The 19,671-nt window shown below is 41.0% G+C and overlaps 1 protein-coding gene across 3 annotated transcripts; it reads right to left on the bottom strand.

Annotated features, from left to right (window-relative positions):
- Positions 1-1,234: 1,234 nt before the first annotated feature.
- On the bottom strand, positions 1,235-19,025 carry LOC117994508 (serine/arginine repetitive matrix protein 1-like). Of its 3 annotated transcripts, XM_034982437.2 has the most exons (16): positions 18,895-18,994; positions 18,491-18,617; positions 16,972-17,072; positions 16,290-16,410; positions 14,346-14,429; positions 13,249-13,455; positions 12,221-12,332; positions 11,163-11,272; positions 10,444-10,573; positions 8,799-9,019; positions 7,091-7,264; positions 5,482-5,606; positions 4,086-4,195; positions 2,773-2,921; positions 2,113-2,268; positions 1,235-1,270 (listed from the first exon to the last, which is right to left on the bottom strand). In XM_034982437.2, exons 3-14 carry the CDS (start codon positions 17,069-17,071, stop codon positions 2,874-2,876), a joined length of 1,542 nt encoding a protein of 513 aa, XP_034838328.1. In that variant the 5' UTR covers position 17,072; positions 18,491-18,617; positions 18,895-18,994; the 3' UTR covers positions 1,235-1,270; positions 2,113-2,268; positions 2,773-2,873. The 3 variants fall into 3 exon arrangements, with proteins under 3 accessions (XP_034838328.1, XP_069363512.1, XP_069363513.1); XM_069507411.1 differs by lacking the exon at positions 18,491-18,617 and having other exon boundaries at positions 18,895-19,025; XM_069507412.1 differs by lacking the exon at positions 14,346-14,429 and having other exon boundaries at positions 18,491-18,994.
- Positions 19,026-19,671: the final 646 nt, after the last annotated feature.

Genomic DNA, 19,671 nt, shown 5'->3' with positions numbered 1-19,671 from the left:
AAGGAAAACATGGTGAGGAAACCTGCATGGCTGAGAGTTCTCCATAATGTTCCCAAATGTGTGTGAAGTCTACCAATTCGCACATGGCCAGCGTGGTAGACTATGGCCAAAACCCTTCTCACTCTGAGAAGAGAACCGTGCTCTGTATTGAGCCAGCGGCGATGGGTTGATCATGATGATGATGATGATTGAAGTACTACTGAATTGATCACAGTTATTTCCAAAAGTATAATTTTTGAGTTATTTAATACAACAGCATATCTTTCTTATGTATTTAGAGTAAATCAAATAATTAACGAATAAACTAATTACTTAATCTATATGAAATTATGTATAGTCCGCGACAGGTCGAGATGGCAATCAGGATAAGAGGCGGAGGACGCCCCGCACACCCACACGCTCGCCCGCACCGGGTTAGCGCGGGGGCTGTGCGGGGCGTTTCCTCCCCGATAGCCATCTTAACATGATGAGTTCCCAACGAGTCACACTCAATCGTGTCACAGTGTTACTCGTGTAACACTGTGACACGATTGAGTGCGACTCGATGAAAGAAAATTTTCGAGTCACAGTGTTACTCGATAGGAGAAAATTTTCTCCAATCGAGTCACACTGTTACTGGTTGCAACTTTTTTATCCATTGCAATTCCCAACGAGTCACATGTTACTCTGGGTGTGACTCGTTGGGACGATTTATATGTCGCGTACTATAGGTTCTATATGCTAAGCGAATACAAAATTCTATATCTAACATAAATAACACATGGAGATTGCGTATATAAGCTATATTATTATTTACAGGGTACTATGCGTTCAAACTAAGAATAGGATAGGGACAACCTACCACCACTTATGGCCCCACCAACCTCACGGTTATATGGGCCGAAACGCGGGAGGGCGCCCGTTCGGTACTTGCTCGGTGGCTCTTTCCCGGGCCTTCTCGACTCCCTACAAGTTCTTTCCTCTCTGCTTCCTTGTCCCCCATCATGTCACTTTCCCCATTCTGGGGCAGACGTCACAGATACGGGAGATTCCTGTCGCTGTTCGTGGTGTCTCCTGTTTCCCACATCCTCTCCTGTCATTGCGTATCTGGATACCTAGCTCTCGCTTCCTTCCTCTGAACTCGTCGCGTCGTCGTCATCCCCCTCGCTTCTTTCCTCTTCCTCTTCCTGCTCTCCGCGTCCTCTTCTCCGTCGTCGCTGCCGCACTTCGGAGCAGCTCCTTCTCCTGTGCCACGCGTGCGCGAACTCCCGCAGTCCTGGGAAGTTCACGACTAAAGGGGACAAGGAAAGGATAAAAAGAATTTGTAGGGAGTCAAGAAGGCGCCCCGGGAAAGAGCCACCGAGCAAGTACCGAACGGGCGCCCTCCCGCGTTTCGGCACATATAACCGAGAGGTTAGTGGGGCCCATGGGAGGTGGTGGGTTGTCCCTATCCTATTAGATTGAACGCCTAATATATTTATGTACTTTAAATATTATTATCTGGTGTCCATTAGAGATGGACCAAATTAACTTTCTGTGAAAAATTGTGAAATCTCAGCACGCAAAAAAATCACTTTTCGTGAAAAATATGTGAATTCAAATTAAGATTTCACAGTTTAATTTTTTCTTTCACAGTGATGAAGGAAAAAATTTAATTCACTTGTAGTGAAAATAATTTAATAGTAGCAATATTGTCCATCTCTATTACCCAGTGTATGTTGCATTGTGACTTGCGCGCGTGACCTATTCTACTCAGAAACCTTCACGCAAGTGCCGACAACAACTGTACAAAGTTTCGACTCAATTGCACGAGCGATGCGCCAATACATGTGTAACAAACGAACACAAACATTTTTATAATATTGCTGATGATTAATTATTGTTTCTCGCCTAAATATACAAAGCAATATTTTAGAAGTTTAGATATCTAAATATATAAAAGGAAAAGGTTTGAGATTTTTGTCTCTATCATTTGTATGGGTTTATGTAACAGAGAGATAGCTATACTAACTTCATTCAGCAGATAGGGTATGATTTCGACCATAAATAGAATTGTATGTGGAAGGATTTGGATATGTTATTACATTACACATATCTATATATTTCGATAATATATATTTTACAAGCACTCACTTTAAAAAAGTCAAAAACACCTCGACATTCAGACACTTTGAAACCGCACTGACACTGCACTTTTTAAAGGAATTTTTCTGAAAATTACTATAAAATACACTGATTTGACTGAAGACATTTGTTATGCAGAGCAAACTGCAATTTGTTGTACAGCGTCTGAAAAAGAAGAAAAAATATGGTAAGTCAATCTTGTGCTAGAAATTAACACAATTAAAACAAGACTATCCTACCCAGACACCCCACCCCAATGGACGTGAAATCTCACCCATCGGATATGAAACCCCACCCACCGAATACGAAACCCGACCCATATGATATGAAACTCCATCCACCAGATATGAAACTCCACCCACCAGATATGCAACTTCACCCACCGGATATGAAACCCCACCCATTGGTTGTGGAACTCCACCCACCAGATATGAAACTTCACCCAATGGATATGAAACCCCACCCACTGGGTATGAAACTTCACCCACCAGATATGAAACTTCACCCACCAGATATGAAACTTCACCCACCAGATTTATAAATCCCACATCTGGATATAAAATCCCACCCACCGGATATAAAACCCCACCCACCGGATACAATCATCATCATGATGATTCATCGAGTTTCAAATCGCAAACTAGAAGAAGTTTAACTTCAATAACTTACCAGTAGGGGTTGAGGCGAGGTGAGGGTGGTCGCACACCTTAGTGGTGAGCGGCCCCCGCGGCGAGATCCACACAGAGGACCGCCGCGGGGGCGGCGCGCCCTCAGCTGCGTCTGTGGCGGCCGCCGCGACGGCGACGCTCGCGGCGAGTCTGGAAACCAAGCAGTGATAAGCAATCTATACTATAGTCGACGCATTTTAAACTGAGTCGTCGAGTTATCTGTCTGTTTCGCTCGCACTTACAGGTCGTAGGTAAGTGTGAGCGAAACAGACAGATAACTCGACGACTCAGTTTAAAATGCGTCGACTATCTCTATATATAAAAATTAATCGCTGAATGTGTTGCTGATCGCAAATCTCGAGAACAGCTGAACCGATTTCGCTAATTCTTTTTTATAATATTCCTTGAAGTACGAGGATGGTTCTTACAGAGAGAAAAATTAAAAAAAATCTTGAATAAGAATCGACTGTTAGGCGGTACGAAGTTCGCCGGGGCAGCTAGTAATAATATACAGTTAAAGTTTGTAAGTTTGTTTGTAGGAAATAATCTCTGGAACTACTTAACCGATTTCGAACATTCTTTCAATAGTAAAAAGCTACATTATTCCTGAGTGACATGGGCTATAATTTATTTACAAAAAATATTCCCGCCCTCGATTCGGCCCATATAACAAAGTCAAAGTCAAATGATTTATTCAAAATAGATAATAAATTACTCTTTTTGTTGATGGTCAGATGTTGGATTTGTAAGATATAGTGGTAGGTAAATAAATAAATAAATTATTTTTTATAAATAAATAATAAATAAATAAATTATTTTTTATTGATCAAAAACATACATAGGTTACAAGTACATCTGCATATTTAAAAGTAACAAATACATGCTTATAATAAGATACCAATTTTGTTAAGTATACAGAAATACCGACTGTCCCTAAGCTAGGTATATACCTGTGTTTTAGGCGACAGCACTCTCCTTAAAATTCATGACTCATTTTATAATAGAAAGGAAATGAAATCGGCATGTAAGGTAGATATAAAATTAAACATATTTACACTATTTCAGTTAGAAACAGCTGTGTGTGTGTGTGTATTATATATTTATTTTGTAATAATAATATATATTTTGATATAATATATATATATGATATATATATGTATTTAATTATATTATAATTTCCAACAACTTTTCAGTATCACAATATGTTCGTGTAAGTAACCACTCTTTGACTCTTTTTTTGGTAACAGAGAGGTTGATGATGCCATGGCAGGTGGAGGATAGTCCATAAAATGTTACAACATGAATGTATCTTACCGTCCCTTGCTCGCCCTCGGCCCAGCGCTCGTAGGCACGCTCGCGCTTGAGCCACTCTTGATACTTGTACCACCACTCCTCCCACTTCACGTAGTCGCCCAGAGTCAGACCTGGAGACAGACCAAAAAAAGAGCTGCATTGTAATATGGGCCTTTGGAAGCAGTTTCGATAGCTGCAAAGTGTCGCTACTAGATGGCATTAACAGTCGATTCAGTACTGAGCTGAGTGAACATACATATCACAAATTTCGTCACTGGCAGCAAGCGAGCTGTAGCTTAGTGGTCAGACTGTCGAGCGCAATCCCAGGAGACGCAGGTTCGAATCCAGCCGGTCCGCAATTTTTTATATGTATTTAAAATTATTTAGAAATTTCCTTGAAGTATAGGTAAAAACACTATAATAAAACCGGCCAAGTGCGAGTCAGGCTCGCGCAATGAGGGTTCCGTACTACAGTCGTATTGTTTCGACATTTTGCACGATAATTAAAAAACTATGATGCATAAAAATAAATAAAAATCTGTTTTAGAATGTACAGGTGAAGACCTTTCATATGATACCCCACTTGATATAGTCACTCACTTCGAAAGTTGAAAATACTAATTATTAGTTCATGACCACAATTTAATTTTTTTGTGTGATCTAACCCTAAATTCACGGTTTTCAGATTTTTCCCCAAATGTCAGCTATAAGAACTACCTACCTGCCAAATTTCATGATTCTAGGTCAACGGGAAGTACCCTGTAGGTTTCTTGACAGACAGACAGACAACAAAGTGATCCTATAAGGGTTCCGTTTTTCCTTTTGAGGTACGGAACCCTAAAAATTATAAAAATACAGACAAAAAGAATGTGATGTTTTGGAAACTTTTATCAAACCAATAAATAAATTCAACCTAAGGGCTGATTTTTCGATCGCCGGATAAACTAACTATTGTACAAACTGTAATGTTAGTTTTTTTCTTGAATTCATTCGTTTTTAGGATTCCGTACTACAAAAGAAAAAACGGAACCCTTATAGGATCACTTTGTTGTCTGTCTGTCTGTCAAGAAACCTACAGGGTACTTCCCGTTGATCTAGAATCATGAAATTTGGCAGATAGGTGGGTCTTATGGCTCTTATGGCAGACATTAGGGGAAAAATCTGAAAACCATGAAGAGTAAAAAAGATGGCTAAACTTAAAACCACGAGCTAGAAAATACAAAAATGTAATGTAATGTATGTAATGACGGACGACATCAGACGAGTCGCAGGGAGCCGCTGGATGGCGACGGCGCAAGATTGTGGCGTGTGGAAGTCCCTACAAGAGGAAGAGACCTATGGCCTATGTCCAGCAGTGGACGTATATTGGTTGATGATGATGAATGTAATGTATTATTATTCCAGGTATATGCATTACCTCTCAAATATCCTCGCTTCTTATAGTAGTCGTAGCGCACTCTGACGTCGTCCCAGGATGGCAAGCCCCCCGGAGCAACTGCTAGCAGTTCCTCTGGATAACTGCCCACTGGGGCCGGGTCGCCACTGGAACAATGAATGAATGAATGAATGAATACATGATTTATTTCTTCAATAAAATGCAGGTACAGTGCTACAAGGCTATCTTGGCGCGTGGCGAAAATCGGAACTAACGTTGCCATCAAGTGTCCCTTTTTTTCGTTTGAATATTCTAAGCCTTTGTTCTCCAACAGCGCCCCCCTGTCAATGTCATTCAAGTGCCAAGAGAGCCTTGTCGCACTGTGCAATTTATGTTGTTGTATAACGCGTAAAGATTAACTCCTCACGCGCCATTTAAACTTTTTGTGTCAAATTTAATGTCTGAAGTACGATTTTAATCATCTTTAAAAAAAAAAAAAAAGAATATTAGTCATGTTAAATGACGAATATTCCCCTTTCCTCTCCAACTAAGCGGCAAGCTTGTGCTAGGAGTAGGTACGAAAATAGTGCAACGGGCGGAGTTTGAACCGTCGACCTTTTCGGTTTTCAGTCCACTCCTTTACCCGTTGAGCTATTGAGGCTTAATTTAAAGATGAACCATACTTTTGACATGCCAGTTGACCTATTGAGTTAAAATGGCGCGTGAGGAGTCATTTAGTACGGACTGTAATGTCTGATGAGCCTATGGCGTTGTCCTAATACAACGCGATTACGCGATCGTCGCGCGAGTAAGCGATGCGACTATCGCATGCTTGCGTCAAATAGAACGAGCTATATATCTTGTATATTATAAAAATGCTTTTATAATATACAAGAATTTCTAACTGCATAAACCTCAATAGCGTGACGCACCTGTAAATGACATCTTATATTGACATTTAAATATAAAACCTTGTAAGATTAAATAATTGCAGCATAACCATAACTAAATTAAATTCTTACAGTAACTATTTCTAAATATTTTATTCTATTGACAGAGACTTAATCAGACCATGACAGCAATTATTTAATACTACTATACTTTGACCTTATTTTTATTTTATACTAATCTTGCTTTATAATAAATTCTAGTCAACATTCTCATAATATAATAATATATAAGCATGCAAATGAATAATATTTAATATTTACCATTTTATTGTACCTAAAATTGTATTTGCAATACCCTGACAGGGTCTCATGTATTTAGCTTTTAGCTTTAAGCACCCACCATCAATAAATGTAAATGTACATGAAAGCAAATAAATAAATCTGAATCTGAATACGCGATCGTCGCGCGAATGCCATTTCGGACAACTATTCGATTCGGACAAGAGTTGTCTTACGACGACTTATAGATTTACAATGACGTATATTAGTACAGCACTACCACTTTTATATTACTCGTCGTTTCTTCATCGGCTTTGATCCTTCGAACCGGAGTGTTCAGTTATGAATGTAGTGTTAAAATATTGGTATTTTAACACTACATTCATAACTGGAAAATGCGTAGCAGCACTCATAGTTGGTTAGTCTGTTCGTCATTTTTGGTCCTTCGAACCGGATCAACTTAGTAATAGTAGAATACTCACGGGTATTCCTCATTCGGGGTGTGCGCGGCCGGCTCGCGAGGGTCAGTGGGTTCATCCCTCTCTATATGCACGTGCAGCTGGCTCTCTCTGCGCGTTATGCGCATGTTCTCAAGCCGAGCGCAGCGAGCTGCAGACCATTGTGCCATTTTGCCGAAACGCTCCGATAGGGTCAATCTGTTGACGAAGATAATAAAATTAATATATGTATAAGATATTCTACTGATGTTCTTTCTCGGTAGGAAAGGCATTCCGAACCAGTGGTAGATGCATTTGACGATTCAAAAGTACTTTGTAAAAGTTTAATTGAATCAGTATCTCCTTATTATAAATGCGAAAGTGTGTTTGTTTGTTGGTTTGTCTTTCAATCACGTCGCAACGGAGCAACGGATTTTATCCCGGAAAATCATAGAGTTCCTACGGGATTTTTAAAGAACCTGATTCCACACGGACGAAGTCGCGGGCATCGTGCTAGAATGGCTATATTTATTTTATAGAGCCTCGACAGCTCAACGGTTAAAGGAGCGGACTGAAAACCGAAAGGTCGCCAGTTCAAATCCCACCCGTTCCACTATTGCCGTACCTACTCCTAGCAGAAGCTTAACGCTTAGTTGGAGAGGAAAGGGGAATATTAGTCGTTTAACATGGCTAATATAAATAACTAGCTTATGCTTGCGACTTCATCCGCGTGGACTACACAAATTTCAAACCCCTATTTCACCCGATCCGTCCAGTAGTTTGAGCTGTGCGTTGATAGATCAGTCAGTCAGTCAGTAAGCCAGTCAGTCAGTCACCTTTTCCTTTTATATATTTAGATAATATTCTATATATATATAAAGTAATTTGGATCAGCTTATTAAAACGATAATGTGTTGCTCTGAAATACAAGATTTATTTTGTTACTTTTTATAGTTTTCTACACACTTATACTTAACATCACAATAACACAACACCTGAAATACAAGAAACGACATTAAAGTTTATACTTTAATTAGTTAAGCTGTTATCGTTATTAATAAATTTTGATTCCTTTTATTATTTAATCTTTTCACGTTATCCAAAATTCTAACCTCCCATCTTGTCAAAAATCCTCGTCCCTTCAAAACACAGATTAATAATACAACTCGCTGACAAATGACAGTCCTGAATGACTAAGAAAATAGGAACGTATTTTCTTTCTTCTTCTTCTTCTTCTTCTTTGTCGTATCACTCTTGGCAGAGCGGTCGTGGTCATCACGAAGCAACGTCTTTGAGGGCAGATGTTATATGCCTCACGAGCATTCGCCATTTCTCCCTGCTGGCTGACAGCCTGGTACACTCGTGCATAGGACTGCCCACAGCAGACTTAATTTGGTCGGTCCATCGCATGGGTGACCTTCCTCGCCCTCTGGTGCCCTCCACCTTGCCCTGCACGACAAGACGCTCAATCGAGTCACTCTCACGCCGGGAGACGTGTCCGAAGAATTTTAATATGCGACTCTGTACTATCGACGAAAGTCGTTTTTTAATGCCGAGTTCTTGGAGTATAGAGATGTTGGTGCGAAATTCGGTCCATGAGACTCCTAGCATTCGCCTCCAGCACCACATCTCCAGAGCATCAATCTTCTTCTTCTCGACCAGTCGCAAAGTCCACGTCTCCGCAGCGTATAAAAATATGGGGAAAACAAGTGTATTTTCTTTACATATATATAATTAATAAAAAACGCCATACCTCTGCGGCTGCGGCTCGGAGCTGGCGTCGGACTCCGAGTCACTGTCGCTGTCGTTCAAGGCGGCGACGATGGCGGCGGGCGACACGCCGCGCTCCGGACGCTCCGGGCGGTCGGCGCGCGGCGCTCGCTCGCGGCGGCGCTCACCCTCGCGTTTTATGTTCGCGGGCGGGATCGGTGCGGTCGGACGCACGGCTAACTGAGAGCGTTGCCATTCTAGCACCTGGGGAGAAATGTCATGGTTTAACGACATACTCGGTGCCATTGGAATAGGAAGGTGAGATTTGTAGAGCCAAAAATGTATAACTACTACGGTAGAAGAATAAGCGCATATTTAGTTCCTAAAATATTTAATGCAATCGGTTGGGCTGGGGAGGATATCGATAGGCTCAGTGAGGGAGTCCTTAAGAAGAGGTTAAAGAAACACTTACTTAGGGACTCTCTAACTGACTATCATGCTTCTTAATTATTTATTTGTGTTTTTGTGTTTTCTTTGGTTATTTATTAGTAAGTTGTTAGTATACTCAATTGTGTTAGTTTATCTTTTAGTAAAGTAGGTAGGTTTAAATTAGTATGTAGTACAGTTTTTATTATAAGAATAGATATAGGTGTATGAATAGCGTTAAGGAAATATAGTAGTAAGTTATGTACTTAGTATTAAGAGCGCCACCTCGCCAACAAACTGGCCCACCAGTTTGGCGAGATAGATATGTAGGAAACTTAGTTTAACTTAGTTAAATTATTATGAATAAATAAATTAAAAAACAAAAAAAATTGTTAATAAATAAATAAATAAAAATCTTTTTTATTCGAATAAACTTTTACAAGTACTTTCGAATAGTCGGACCACTACCACTGGTTCGGAATGCCTTTCCTACCGAGAAGAACCAGCAAGAAACTCGGCGGTTGCTCTTTTCTAATATTTTATATATATTTGATTGATTAGATATATTGATTATGCCATGTATAAAATAGTATTTGCAGTCTTGTGCGTTGCTGGAACGAGCTGCAGGTCAAATCCGCGCTCTTTTATCTTCAATTGTGTAATATGCTTTTTTCAAGAGCATATTTTTAATAGATTTTTTAATGCATATGGAGTTTAGAAATTTATACTTAAAACTAGTATTTTGCTCGGTGCTCGAGCTGCTAAAGCAGCTCTCGAGATTTATAATCGCCATTTTGAACTTTTTTCCAGCTCTCTACCAATTTAAAAAAAAACTCATACATTTTCTATGAAAAAATTAATTCCGCCATTTTGTTTTTTTTTTCTATTTATCGAGTAGACCTTCGGATCCTGATCATCTTTTGCTAAGAAACCACTTTTCCATCTTTTATACCCTCCGGGATGGACACCGACGAAATTTGTATGGCGGGCATCTTTTTTTCGCCTTTTTGAGTTTTTTTAAAATTGTTTCCAATTGGATGACGTTTCGAATGACATTTGCTCCAGCACCTCCCAGCTATCTTCAATAGATAGCTCTTAGTTTCGGAAAAAAGTGGCTGTGACATACGGACGGACACAGACAGACAATATGACGAATCTATAAGGGTTCCGTTTTTTGCCATTTGCCTACAGAACCCTAAAAACCTTTACCACTTTGGGAAAAATGGAAAGGGGACACAACACAAGTCAGAGAGAACACATACCTTTTCCTCGCGGCTCCGCTTGCTATTCTCCCTGGCTTTGAGCAGTTCTCTTGTTGGTTGCACAGCTCTGGCAGCATTGGCTGCGTTTGGTGGGGGACGCTTCACTGCAGTGGAAGGGGGCCCTTGGGCTCTGGAAACATTGTTTTAATCGATTACCCTACCGTTAGCCCTTAACTGCAATCTCGTCTGATGGTAATGGAGGGATTATTTATTCAGAATAGTTAAAATTTTACGCTTACTGATTGTCAAATTTTTTATTTGTAAGATGATATAGTGGTGATAATTAATACACACTTAAAACTAAAGCTAGGAGGGTTCCAAACGCGCCCAGGTCTGAGAAGAGCCCACAACATTCTTTTTATCCAGTAGAAATATTTCACCTAACATAATCAGGCCTGCGAAATGGGTTTCGTTAAAGTTCTGTGGCGTGTGGAAGTCCCTACAAGAGACCTATGTCCAGCTGTGGACGTCTATCGGTTGATGATAATGTGGTAAAGACGTCGGCCTTCTGTTCGGGAGGTCGAGGGTTCGATTCCAGACGTGCTGGAATGGCGACCACGCACCGGAGAGCGCAGCGTTGGAAGACCTTCCACTAGTTGGATGGATGTCATCAAGCGAGTTGCAGGGAACGTAGGATGGTAGGGCAAGACCAGAGCGTGTGGAAGACCTTACAAGAGACGGTTGATGTTGTTATTGATGATGATGATATATAAACTCACGGTGGTGGGGGCTTGGCGCCGGGTTTGGGGGGTCCCTTCTTGTTCTTAGCGGAGCACACGGAGCACGACTCGTCCGAGCACGTGCTCGCAGATGAGCCCGAGGGTGATGACTGTAAAACACGAAAATACATTACTATCACTAAATGCGAAAGTGTATTGGTTTGTCCTTCAATCAAGTCGCAACGGTGCAACGGATTGACGTGGTTTATTGCACGGGTATAGATAAAGACCAGAACGCCTAACATGCGCACCGCGAGAAAATTTTGTCAACGCATTATCTTGTGTTTTTTCATACAAATAAGACGAGCAAATGCGTAGACAAAATTTTCTCGCGGTGCGCATGTTAGACCAACTGGAGAGTGACATAGGCTACTTTTTATCTCGGAAAATCAAACAGTTCCCACGGGATTTTTAAAAACCTAAAACCACGCGGACGAAGTCGCGGGCATCAGCTAGTTTGATAATAATTTTTGTATTTGATAAATAAAAGTTTTACTATAGTCGACGCATTTTAAACTGAATCGTCGAGTTATCTGTGTGTTTCGCTCGCACTTACAGGTCCGTAGGTAAGTGCGAGCGAAACAGACAGATAATTCGACGACTCAGTTTAAAATGCGTCGACTATACCAAAAGATAAAAATTATAAACAGGCTTGGTGCCTTATAGGCCTCATAAGAAAGCTCAGAGTCACTCAGCGGGCGATGGAGAGAGCTATGTGCGGAGTTTCTCTACGTGATCAATGAGGAAATGAGGAGATCCGTAGGAGAACTAGAGTAACCGACATAGCTCAACGGGTTGCGAAGCTGAAGTGGCAATGGACAGGGCACATAGTTCGTACAACCGATAGATGTTGGGGTCCCAAGGTGCTGGAATGGCGACCTCCCACCGGAAGACGCAGCGTTGGTAGACCCCCACTAGGTGGACGGACGACATAAGAAGCGTCGCAGGGAGCCGCTGGATGGCGGAGGCGCAAGACCGTGGCGTGTGGAAGTCTACAAGAGACCTATGTCCAGCAGTGGACGTCTATTGGTTGATGATGATGATGATTGGTGCCTTACCTTCCGTGGGTCGGGTGGGCTGGGGGGTCGGACCCCTCTCGGCGGCGGAGGGGGTCGAGTACGCCTCGGCCGCGGACTGATGCTGCGCCTGCGACGGGGACTGACGGCGCGTCTGCAAATAAGACATGTCTAAATATATAAAAGGAAATGGCGACCAGACTGACTGACTGATCTATCAACGCACAGCTCAAACTACTGGACGGATCGGGCTGAAATTTGACATGCAGATAGATTATGACGTAGGCATTCGCTAAGGATTTTTGAAAATTCAACCCCTAAGGGGGTGAAATGGTGGTTTGAAATTTGTGTAGTCCACGCGGACGAAGTCGCGAGCGTAAGCTAGTTCATTATAAGATACTCCTCCGATCATCGCCTAAGGCGCAAGATTCTCTGTAGGAAAGGCAATCCAAACTACTGGGAGATGCATTTGGCGATGCAAAAGTACTTGTAAAAGTTTAATTGAATAAAAATTCATCATACATTTTTATTTTTGTAATATGGGCTTTGAAAGTAATTTCGATAGCTGCAAAGTATCGCTACTAGATGGCATTAACAGTCGCTTCGGTACTGAGTGAACATACATATCACAAACTTCGTCACTGGCAGCAAGCGAACCGAAGCTTAGTGGTCTGAGCGACGGGCGCGATCCCAGGAGACGCGGGTTCGAATCCTACCGGTCCGCAATTTTTGATATTTATTTTAAGTTAATTATATATTTCATCATGATCAACGGGTCTCCTCTCAGTATGAGACTTCGCCACCTATACATACTTACAAGTTACAACTATTGCATTGTAGTGACTATGTGGCAAGCTAGGTGGCGCTGCTCATAGTTAAATCCCGGTAGACAAAACGACAATAACTAAAAATAGCAGGAACAGTTTTTTCTCGACAACTTTTGTCATGAAGGTACTTACTTTTTATTAAATTTATAGACTAGCCCTTGGCTGCAATCAGATGTGGTACCGAGTGAGTGAAGTTTTAGGTTTACTAGGGCAAGAACTAAAGTTAGAACCTAAAAGTCTCACCGTATAGGGCTCCTGCGAGGACTGCGTCTAGGGCTCCTCCTCAGGCTGCGGGAGCGGGACTTGCGCGGGTCTCGGCGCGCCACGGGGCTGCGCGAGCGGCGCACGGGCGGCGAGCGTGCCCCTAGACCCAGAGGGGAGCGGGTTTTGCGCCCCAGCGGGGAGCGGGAGCGTCTGATGGAGCGAGACCTGTTCGGGCCTAGTGGTGATCTGCGGACAAGAGAAGCAATATATAGATTTTTCAAGAACCGGCCAAGTGTGAGTCGACTCGCAAACAAATGATTGCGTCGTACAAGAAATAACACTTTTTTTCAAATTTCAGCCTGATCCGTCCAGTAGTTTGAGCTGTGCGTTGATAGATCAGTCAGTCAGTCACCTTTTCCTTTTATATATTTAGATTATTTCGACACACAAAATTCTGAATGATTTTGTAGGGTTCCGGACCTCAAAAGGAAAAAAGGAACACTTATAGGATCACTTTGTTGTCGCCTGTCCGTCTGTCGTGTCTGTCAAGAAAACCCAGACTCCAGTACCAAGACATTTGAAAAATAGATATTTGTAGAAACTATTGCCGTCACGCTACCAACCAACCAAGTGTAAAGTGCGAAAGGGACAACTGCAGCTCAGGCTGAGTTAACCTACAAAAACCTAGACCAAAAGGCCTAAAGACCTAAAGAAGAAAACGGTTTTCTTCTTCAAACTGGACAGATCTCAAAAACTCTTTTATCAAAATCTAGAGGAAAAGTATATCTATCTAATAAAATAATTTCTTTTTTTTAAAACTTATCAAATTTGCCTGTTTTTGAAAAAAATTTACATTGCTCTAGATAAAATAATGAGTTTGACGTGAGCTAGGTACTCACAAATTAGTCATTATTTTGACTAATTTCTTAAACTGGACACTTTCAGGTAAAGATTTTTATATAAACCTGTGAAGATGATATTGCTCGGGGCGAAATTTGAATGCCATAAGTCTACTTTGTCGCATTAGTTGTGAAAAACCAAATTAAATTAGAATTTCGCGGGCAGACCCGTGTCTGGCTTGGTCCTTACTGTTTCGGCGTAAAACAGCCTTAAGTGTACGGGAATACAGATGGTACCTGGATCGCCTCAGCGGGGAGCGTCGCGGGGAAACCGACCCGGAGCCGTCCAGGTACAACTGCTTATAGCCCGTGTGGCGCCACCTACAAATCACTGGCTTTTACTAACTGTAAAGGCTCGTCCACACCTGCGCACGCGCAATATCCGTGCATACAACCAAATTAAATATATTTTAATTTGCTAAAACATGGGCTCAAAATACTTAAATAAACCTTTATAAACCTTTTGAATCATCAAGTGAATCAACCACTGCATGGTTTGGAATGCCTTTGCTATTTATTGAGTAGAACCAGCGAGAAACTCTTGCAAATACAATGGAAAATGTTTGTTTCATAATAATATGGCCAGTTTATTACGCTTTCAAAAAAAAACATGCACATATTGCATAATAGCTGATACCCCCCGACTTAGTACGCGTGGATTTAGATTTTTAACAATCCCATGGGAACTCTTTGATTTCCCGGGATAAAAAGTAGCCTATGTCACTCTCCAGGTCTTTAACTATACCCATGCAAAATATCACGTCGGTCCGTTGCTCCGTTGCGACGTGATTGAAGGACAAAGCAACAAACAGACACACTTTCACATTTATAATATGGGTACTGATTTTATAATTTGTTTTATAATTTAATCTAATAAAGATCAATATTTAAAGGACATTACTTTTTATTTTTACATACTTTGTAATAAATTGGTTTATTACAATTTACAAACAAAAGTACCTACATAAAAGTATTGTAAAAAAAAACCGCATCAATAAAAAACAATCAAAATACCAAGTAAGTTGATGTGAAGGGAGCCAGTTTTGAAAAATAATAATACATTTTGACTTATTTATTTTGAGGTAGCACCACAAGGTAATCATAATAGTACAGGTATATATAGTCTGCGACAGGTCGAGAATCAAGATGCCACTCGGGGTATGAGGTGGGGGGTAGCCCCCCACACCCGCGCGTCATCCAAGTTATCCCACCACACTGGGTTAGCGCAGAGGGTCTCCACCCTGATTGCCACCTGTCGCATCCTATAGGTATTAGACATGTGTCCGCTATAGCTTAACTTAACTGAAAACCGCTGCCGTGCCTATAGCGTACCGTAGCGTTATTGTCGTAGCTAGCAACGGTTTTCAATTATCATCTATGACGAACTGCCAACTGGCAGCTGACAATGCATTGTTTGGTTTTTTGGTAACTAGAAACGCAATAATTATGCCTTCTCTTTCTTTCTTTCACTGAAAGCTGAGAAGGAGCGGTTATTGGCTACCGGCTTAGTAACTAAGAACTTGGTAAACCAAAGCCTACCTTATCTCTATTACGCTAAGGCATAACTGTACAAGTACTTGTCCATTACACTTTGATCTATCATTCTAAATACAGTTAGCCTTAGAGTAATAGAGATAAGGTCCTCTTTGGTTTATCAATCTTCATGAAATGTTTTTGGTTAACTGGACTGTGGCAAACTATTCCTGCAGGCGTCCACTATAGTTTGACCTATGTCAATGATCAAATTAAACTTTACTGCAATGAACTTAAGGTTGTGATTACTTCACGATATTCATGAAAGTAAAATTGGTTTTATTTTAGTGAATATGCGCGCGCTAGCTATACAGACGGTATTGATACGGCAGCTAGCTTAGTTACTACTACGTAAACCGCTGCGCGTTGCGCATATTAAATTAGTTGAAACACAACTCTGATACCGATATTCGGCAACGGTTAACAATATCGGTATTGAAACTAAGTAACTGTTGATTAACCGTTGCCGTAAATAGCCAATAACGCCCATCTTTAATAGGTATAGCATAACTGAGTGGTTTCGTGCGGTAGTGTAGCGGTGCGAGAAGGTGACGAACCAATGAGCTCTCGCGTCACGTCATCTCCCCTCCACTACCGCAGGAACCTAGCCAGTAATACGTTAAGCCTGTAACCCAGGGTTAAAGTTACCTGTTAGGATCCTTCTCTTCCACCTCCAGCAGTTTGCGGTCCCAGCTGCCCGGGGAGGCCTGCCGGGCTCTCTTCATCACATTGTCTATTTCTTTCCTGCGACCGGCAGGGTTTGAAGGATCTATTGGACACAGCATAAGTCAGATTCTTGCTTAATATTGATTTGAAATTTTACAAATGATTCGAGACAATTTAATTTCTTTCTGAAAGTAGATTTAAGTAAAAAATGATGGAAAATGAATCACTACCAATATTATAAATGGAAATGGAGGAAAAAGGAACTTATGGAATCATTTTGTTATCTGTAACCTGAAAACCTATAGGGTACTACCCGTTGACCAAGAACCATGAAATTTGGTAGGTGGGTAGGTCTTATGGCACAAATAAATAAATCCTAAAACCGTGAATTTGTGATTACATCACAAAAAAAAAGTTAAAATGTATTCATTAACAAATAATTAGTATTTTCAATTTTCAAAGTACCATAACTATACCAAGTTTGGTATCATATGAAAGGGATTCCCTGTACATTCTAAAACAGATTTTTATTTATTTTTATGTGAAATAGTTTTTGATTTATCATGCAAAATTTCAAAAAAAATACGACTGTAGTACGGAACCCTCGGTGTTGCGAGTCAGACTCGCTCTTGACCGGTTTTTTTTTGTCATTCCGTTAGTTTACCAGTTATCCGGGAGTGCTGCGGGTTGCGGTCCATGTGCAGCCTGTTCTTGGAGGCCGCCTCGGCCGCGCGCGACACCGACCCATTTCTACGTGACGACATTCTGCAATCACACCAATATTACTGACTTTGGGCAATACATGTTGACATTAGAAATCACTTGTAGAAGCTGTAATAAAGACCGCCACTCAACACCTGGCTTTTTTTAATTTTTTTTAAAAGAATACTAACTGCCCTGGCGAACTTCGTTCCGCCTAACAGTCGATTAAAATTTTTTAAATTTTTCTTTCCATGAGAACCATCCTCGTACTTCCAGGAATATTATAAAAAAGAATTAGCGAAATCGGTTCAGCTGTTCTCGAGATTTGCGATCAGCAACACATTTTGCGATTCATTTTTATATAGGTATAGAGATTAACCATGTGAAATGAAAAATATTCCCCTTTCCTCTCCAACTAAGCGTCAAGCTTGTGCTAGGAGTAGGTACGACAATAGTGCAACGGGTGGGGTTTGAACCGTCGACCTTTCAGTTTTCAGTCCACTCCTTTACCCGTTGAGCTATTGAGGCTCGCAACTTTGATTGTATCATAGTATTATTATAACAGTGTGGGGCACTATGGCTTAAACCTGCGGGTGGTTTACTAACTCAGTGTCTAATACTGCATGATAGCCACTGACCTCATTCAATAGTGGCTCACTACAGAGCACAGGTCTCTCAAAGAGAAGGGTTTTGGCCATGTGCAGATTGGTAGACTTCACACATCTTTGAGAACATTATGGAGAACTCTCAAGCATGCAGGTCTCACGATGTTTTCCTTCATCATTAAAGCAAGTGATATTTAATTATTACTTAAAATGCACATAACTCCGAAAAGTTAGAGGTGCATGCATAGAGGGTGGACGTTCTAACCACTAGACTATCACAGCTTATCTTGATTTAGACATATTATTTTACTGAGACTGATTAATTTATAACATAAAAATGTTTAATGCAACTTGTGACTTGATGGGTCGATGATTTGTTATGATCTTAACTTCACATGTAAAAGCAAATATTGGGGCCGATTCTCTTGTACACAATCTCTAAACTAAACTAAAATGGCATGTGTAAATCTAGTGCTATCAGTTTCCGCAAGCAACATTATGAAAGGGATAGTAATAGATTTAGATGTGCCATTTTAGTTTAGTTTAGAGATTGTGTACAACGGAATTAGCCACAATAGTTACCCAAATATAGAATACCCAGAGAAAGAAACACTTTTCAAAGCTGAATTAAGGTGAAAGACCAAAGCAAAACCAATGACTAATATTGTTTGAGTGTTCATGGTCATAAGTGAGAGACTTAGGCGATTATCTTGGGATTTAACTTATTGCAACTGTTAATTACTTATTAATTACACTGTACGGCGTACGTCTGCTAAGAGATGAAGTATGAGACCTATTTATACTTTCACAAAATGGCGACGAATGTTCAATATTGATTTTCCGCCACTCATCTGACATGAATTTTGAAAAGCTTACCTCCTTCACTCCGCACGGTACCCAGGAGCGAGGGCTCCGAACGCGCGCGACGACTCGCGAGGGGCGAAGCCCCGGGGCGGCGCGGGCTGCGGTGCCACGCGGCGGGACTCGATGTCCACCAACGCCGCTGTAAGCCAACCGACATACTTATCATCACGCAAACGCGACGCGACGACGCGCAAGTCGCGACAGAACGGTCGCGCGGTACCAGCCCACGCCAGGCGAACATGCAGCCTCCGGGCGAACGCGACGGCGGCCTCGCGATCCAGGCCAAACGACAACGAGTCACCTCCATTACAACATTCAGATTCCTTTGTCGTCGAAATCCCATCTGCGACGCTGCTCCAGCTGAACATCAAACTTACTAAATCCACCTTAATTAATCACAAAACAATGTTACGAACCAGTATAGAACACGAAAACTTTCACAGAGGTTCAATGCAGGCGATAATCGCTATTCAATTTCACGACACACCTTTGTCGAACCATCGGCCATTTTGATTTGATATTGCGATTTGCAATTAAACGTCACTGAATTCTTGACATTTGTTTTATGAAAGCGTTTTGTTTTTGCAAAGGTACCTATACGAGTTGACCTTGAGTTGACTAACCCGGTCCAAGCCTAATTTAATTTATACTCTGTGATTGTAACTTCTCTACTTTATACTCTGACCATAGATAGAGTATTAAAGGTAGATACAGGAATGTTTGTTTTCTCATTCACACTAAAAAGAGAGCACAGATAAAGTTACTTATGTGATAAACAGAGACGCAGCTAACCTATTTTTTTGTCCCTTATCGTGTAACTGGTTTTTTTCAAGAATATAATATAGGTACAAGGAATGCAACTGTAGTTGCAAAACAAACCATGAGAATTTGTGGCATAATTGTATTTCTCATTAATTATTTACTTGTTTTCACATAAAAAACGTTTAGTACAAATATTGTTGATCGGTTAATACAAATATTGACTACTAAACAATGGTAATAATTATTGTCGTGTTATGAATCATCGTTACGTCGTCCTATCGCTATCTCATACGCGGTTACACAGTACTTCAATCTACCTTTATTACTCTACCTACGACTCTGACTTACTCTGTGATGTTTGTCTATGCTTAGCTTATTTATTAGGACTAGGTACCGGACTTAAAATACCTGAAAAATGTAAAAAAAGACCG

This window comes from Maniola hyperantus, chromosome 26 (assembly GCF_902806685.2).
Source record: "Maniola hyperantus chromosome 26, iAphHyp1.2, whole genome shotgun sequence".
NCBI classification, from domain to species: Eukaryota; Metazoa; Arthropoda; class Insecta; order Lepidoptera; family Nymphalidae; genus Maniola; species Maniola hyperantus.
This window is presented reverse-complemented; position numbering and strand designations above follow the sequence as displayed.